Below are 5,672 nucleotides of genomic sequence, written 5' to 3'. Positions count from 1 at the left end.
TGGGTATTTTTTAGGATCTCGCTCCATTGAAATGAATGGGATTTTTTGGAGTCTTTTTACCCAATTTGTGTTGCCGTGGTAACTCCAAATCCCACCAGAAATAATAGCTCCCCTCCCGTGATCGGGCCGCAATTTTTGATACCACATTTGTGGGGGTGCACGCAGCGGTACGAGCCGCATTACGGTTAACGGAAGAAAAATAAATAATAAACAGACATTCTATTAGGTGAAGAACAATAGGTGCCTGCCATGCAATGCATAGGGAGAGCAGGGATCCCTGCTCTCCCTATGCATTGCTATGGGCAGGGCCCAACTAAAGGTAACTACTTCATGGATTTCGCCTCACGGGTTATTTTCGGAACGCAACCACTAAAAAAAACAAGGGTTCGATGTAAATGTAGTGTTTACTTCATTTTTTCTACAGCAGAAGTTTTGTCAAAAAAGCGTAAGACTAAATTTCAAAATGTTGTAAAAACTTTTTTTTAATAAAAATTTGTGGATAAAGAAACAGTCCATGCATCCTCATTCCAAACACATTCACTAAAATGTTCACTTTATGCTACATGTTCACATTATTTATTGACTGTATATTAAATATATTTTAAATTTAACTGAAGATATGACATAACACAATATATAATATTCAATAAAATACAAAGACTTAAATCTTATTGTACAGACTTGGTCATCAAATCACTATGTTGCCCGTAGGAATTTTTAATGTCCAGCAGGTGTCAGTATTGAGTGACACAGTATCAATACAGTGTTTCTATGAGTCGAAACGCTTCACGACGCCTCATTTACCCATCACTACCAGCCACGGATAGCAAAACTGGCACTTACGATCACAGACGAGTCAACCAAACCCACAAGCCAACATGTAGCCGCCGATTGTAGCAGCAGTGGGGGAAACAAAGACGTACTTTGCAGCGGCCTGCCCAACTATAAAGGCATCTGCCCCGCCCACCAATCAACGGTGCGCTTCTAGTTGCACCCAGTGCACAGAGTGGGGGAGGGTGGAACACCATCCCACCACATGCACATTTTACATTACAATTCGTTGTAATTTGGCAAACCTCCCAAAAAATTGCACTTAAGAATTCTCCTTGTTTATTTTGCCTCCTTTAATGAAATGGAATTTCCTCCCTTGGTAATTACAGAAAGGACAATTGATTTCTTATAAGTACAGGAGAACTTTATGGAGCCTCCCAGAGGGAAGAAGCTGGGAAACCTGTTGAAGGTAATGTGACTGCCCTTCAGTGATCTGAGACGTTTTCCTGACCACAGACAGAGTCCCAAGACACAAGGACACCCCACCCTCCAGAAAGAGCTAGATAGAGCCAGGGGGCCCAGGCCCTGCCACGCAGCCATTGAGAGTGAGCCAACAGACACCTGAGCACCAAGCCCTGGCAGCACCTGCATGCACAGGTAAGGCCATCAACCACTGACAGGAAGTATGAGTCTAAGGTTATGTTCACACTGCAGCCTGAAGTGACACAAGTGTGATTTTTTTTTTTTTGCCCTATGCGGCCTGTATTTGATCTTTTCATCACAATTAGAACACAGATAAGTTTTTACAAATGTGACTGAGGCCACTTGGATATGTGGTCCTGAATCCAATCCATATCTGACTTTTTCAAATGTGATCTGTGTGTGTACGGTCAGGTCAACAGGCACATTGATACTTGACAAATGTCCCTATTCTGTGTCTTGATGCATGCTAGCAGGAAGAGAAACGGCAACCATGGTGAACAATAATCATGATTAAGTTGTTAATGAGCTGGCTCCTGTTGGACAGCAGCTATAGAATGGCAAGATACACTCCAGCATTACCATTCAAGTTTACTTCCACAAACACTGAGCACGACTGATGCATGTGTCATTTCTGCATCCTGTACTGCACATCAAAGACACTTTTAGGTTGTTTGCAGTTTACATAAGGAGATCACATACAAATTGCATAAATTTGGAAATATGAACAACTACGCAATAAAATTCAGATTTGAACAAAAATCAGACTTGAGTATTAAAACCTGCAGTGTAAACGTAGCAAAAGTCTTGACCTGACAGAGGAATGGGTACACAGAGACACAAATATCCCCCCCCCCTATACACACACACACACACACACACACACACACACACACACACACACACACACACACACCCAACATAAAAAGACACACGAATGGACAGAGGCTATCTCAATGTCAATATGATCCAACAAAAGAGTTCATACTGACAGTATTTTCATTTTACTGGGTCTTGAGGATGGTTTTCTTACATAGAACAGTAACTGTGTGGGGTTCTCTGTGGATAACTTGTTCCAGAATGTTCCACACTCCCCATCTGTGACAGCTAATGAAAAGACGCACTGATGCCAGTGGTTTATTTATAACCAGCATTGAGGAGTGTGACATTTGATCGCTTTAGGTAACTGGAGACACACATGGAGTTGAATCTCAATATCAGGTACAAACTGAAATTTTGTTTACTGGCTACAAAGCTCAGAAAGCAAGTTAAACCCACGACTGACATTAAGAGTTCCAGGAAATGACAACATTTGTGGTGGTGCCATTTAGACATACGGGGTGGAAGTGAAACTGCAACGTTTATTTCAGCTCGCTCTCTCTGTCACCCAGCAGCTACCAATGGATAGGTTTAAGACGATTCTGAATATTGCCAGCAAGCAGACCAACCTTGGTTTTGGGTTGGTTGCTCTGTTGACAGCTGGAGGCGAGCAGATCTTCTCCTCAGTGGCATTCAAGTGTCCCTGCAATGAGCTGAACTTCCTGTATGGCTTGGTCTTCCTGTTGGTTCCAGCATTAGCTTTGCTGCTGCTAGGTTATATTCTCAGCAAAAAGATGTGGATATTGTTTACTGGTCTTTGGCACAACAGGGCAAAGTTGTGTTGTTGGAAAAACCTGGCCGCCACTTGCACAGCTTTCTTCCAAATCAGTTCCACAGCCCTGGTGGCACCGTCCACCTGGTTTGCTGTTGCTCTGCTTAATGGTAACTATTATGAGTGTGCAATGACTGGAACCAATGTGAGTGTTTACAACCAGTATTTGTGCAAAGATATGAATTCTGAGTTGGACTGTGCAAAGAAACTTCACATGCTTCCTTGTGATAAACGTAATGAGGAGGTTCTGCGTACATTAAGATCTCAGTCTCAGGTAAGCAGTTTTCTGATGTGATCCCATCTACATCTTTAGTCATCACAGCATTAAAGACTTCAGCATTCTTAATTTGTTAACTTGGTACTGAGCAGCACAGAAATCTTTGTCTGGAAACACTGCAAATGTTTGTTAGACTATCAAATAGTTAATGATTTGTGTAAAAATCAGCATTTGCAGCTATTTTAGGATGAAGAAATATGGAATTCAAATATCGTTAGTTAAAATTGTTCTCCCTACAAGAAAACATGTGAACAACTATATTTGTTTTTGTATAAATTTAACCTTTAGCTGTGTTGATTTGACAACATGTTTACACTGCAAACTATTTAGTGTCTTTAATAGATGGATGGCTAATCACAGGAGTGTAGTATCTGTCTACATTTACTTGAGAAACCTTAAAAAAAAAAGAAAGAAAAAACTGTAGAAGTTGTTTCAAAGGGGCAGAATTATGTTTCCAGGCACATAGTACCATTTCATAGCATAATCAAGTAACTGTCACATTCAGTTGTCATAAAAATGCTGAATATATCAAATATGACTTAAAAGAAATGTTACTTCCTGTTTTGATGTGATTCTGTACTCTTTAAATACTGAAACTCTGTCTTCAGGAAGTCATCACAACATGACTTTTCTATTAACCCTTTAACAACATTGTTACCAACGTTGCACTGAGAAGTAACTGGTATGAGATCAGCAGATGTGCAGCTCCACCAGATGCTTGGCTAGTCTGAAGGAGCAGAGCAGGGAGCCGTGAGGGAGGGCTGCTCTGTGAGGTAGAAGCTTGGAAACTGCAGCCCTGAGAGTAGCTGCACCTTGAAGGTGATAGTATTTCCAATCAGATGTTATGCACAGCTGCCATGTGAGATGAAAGGATTTCTTAAACATGCATGAAAGAATCAAAGTAACACTCCAGGTATGTTTTTTTACTAGGGAATAAGATTATAACACAATGTAGAGCTAAAAAAGTAGATTTTACATAATATTGCTCCTTTAAAGGAGCCAAGAGAGATAAAGAAACAACCCAACGACTTCTTTGTAATGTTAAGGCCAGAGAAACTAAAGTCCTTCAGAAGTCCTTTTTCAAGAGCTCATGCTTCACACAAGAATCATAGTAACCTTAAGTAACCCTAACATTTTCCCACTACACAACACAACACAGTCATGCATATAAAACAATGAAACATAAAAACATTAAGAGTGGATACAGTTCTGTTTGTTTTTTTAACATATTAAAACTGGCTACAGACTTTAAATTGGCAGGAAGTGAGATCCAAACTGCAGATCCTCTCACAGATGGAGCACCATCCATCCATCCATCCATCCATCCATCCATCCATCCATTTTCTTGCACCCTTGTCCCTTAGTGGGGTCAGGAGGGTTGCTGGTGCCCATCTCCAGCTATCGTTTCGGGCGAGAGGCGGGGTCACCCTGGACATGTCGCCAGTCTGTCATAGGGCAACACAGAGACACACAGGACACACAACCATGCACACACACACTCACACCTAGGGGCAATTTGGTGAGGCCAATTAACCTGACAGTCATGTTTTTGGWCTGTGGGAGGAAACCGGAGTACCTGGAGAAAACCCACCATGCACAGGGAGAACATGGAGACTCCATGCAGAAAGACCCCAGGCCGGGAATCGAACCCAGAACCTTCTTGCTGCAAGGCAACAGCTCTACCAACTTTGCCACTGTGCAACAGATGGAGCACTTTGAGCAAAAATGGGTCTATGGAGTGGAACCTTATAATATCTATGTAAAGCTGCTCTGGTAGATCTACTGCTGACCTGCAATTTCTGTATACAATCACTTAATGGGTTAGATGCAAGTCTGTTTAAACATTTAAAAATTAGTCTTACAGGTTATGACTTATAAAAGTAGAAAAGTCCAGAATGCCAGATTTAGCCTTCTAATTGGCTTTTGATATAAAACCTTTCAGGGCTGATTATAGAGACTTGCTAATGGTTAGAGTTTGGCTGGTCTGTGGTCAGACGGTAGCTCCAAAGGATGGATGTGAGAGGATCATGGAGTCTCTATTTCTGCTTGAGTAATATTATTTGGAGTTATCACTACTCTTATTGGAGCTCAGTTTCTGGATGCTCTACCTACCTCTAATTACGTCACTGGATGAAGAACAAGGATGTTTTAGTACAAAATACATCAGACACACAGTAAAGCACTTTTGAAGTTGATATTGAAGGACTTAAAACAAACTTAATAATTTAAAGATGAATAGCTAAATTCTATCAGTTATTTAGAAACTGTGGAGTACTCACTTTTAACCCAGAAAAGGAATTAGATTACTCATTCTTTAGCTTATTTTTTCAGAAACTATAGAGTACTCACTATTTAGATGCAGAGACCAGAAGCCCAGAGGAAACTTTTGAATCGAGACTACTTTTTAGACTCCTGTCTTCCAACCTGGAAATGGAATTAGCAGGGGTGAAAGTAGTTTTAAATTCTTGGGGGTACTATGACAAAAAAAAGATA

The 5,672-nt window shown here is 40.8% G+C and overlaps 1 protein-coding gene across 1 annotated transcript in view; it reads left to right on the top strand.

Moving 5' to 3' along the window:
• The first annotated feature begins 2,259 nt into the window (after window positions 1-2,259).
• The window catches only part of calhm6 (calcium homeostasis modulator family member 6), a 5,449-nt gene continuing 2,036 nt past the window's right edge, over window positions 2,260-5,672 (top strand). The window contains exon 1 of the mRNA XM_008432807.2: window positions 2,260-3,176. Within this exon, the coding sequence (XP_008431029.1) occupies window positions 2,652-3,176 (525 nt within the window). The 5' untranslated portion in view covers window positions 2,260-2,651. The remainder of the gene's footprint in view (window positions 3,177-5,672) is intronic.

The sequence above is a fragment of the Poecilia reticulata genome, linkage group LG16, assembly GCF_000633615.1.
Source record: "Poecilia reticulata strain Guanapo linkage group LG16, Guppy_female_1.0+MT, whole genome shotgun sequence".
Classification (NCBI taxonomy): Eukaryota; Metazoa; Chordata; class Actinopteri; order Cyprinodontiformes; family Poeciliidae; genus Poecilia; species Poecilia reticulata.
This window is presented reverse-complemented; position numbering and strand designations above follow the sequence as displayed.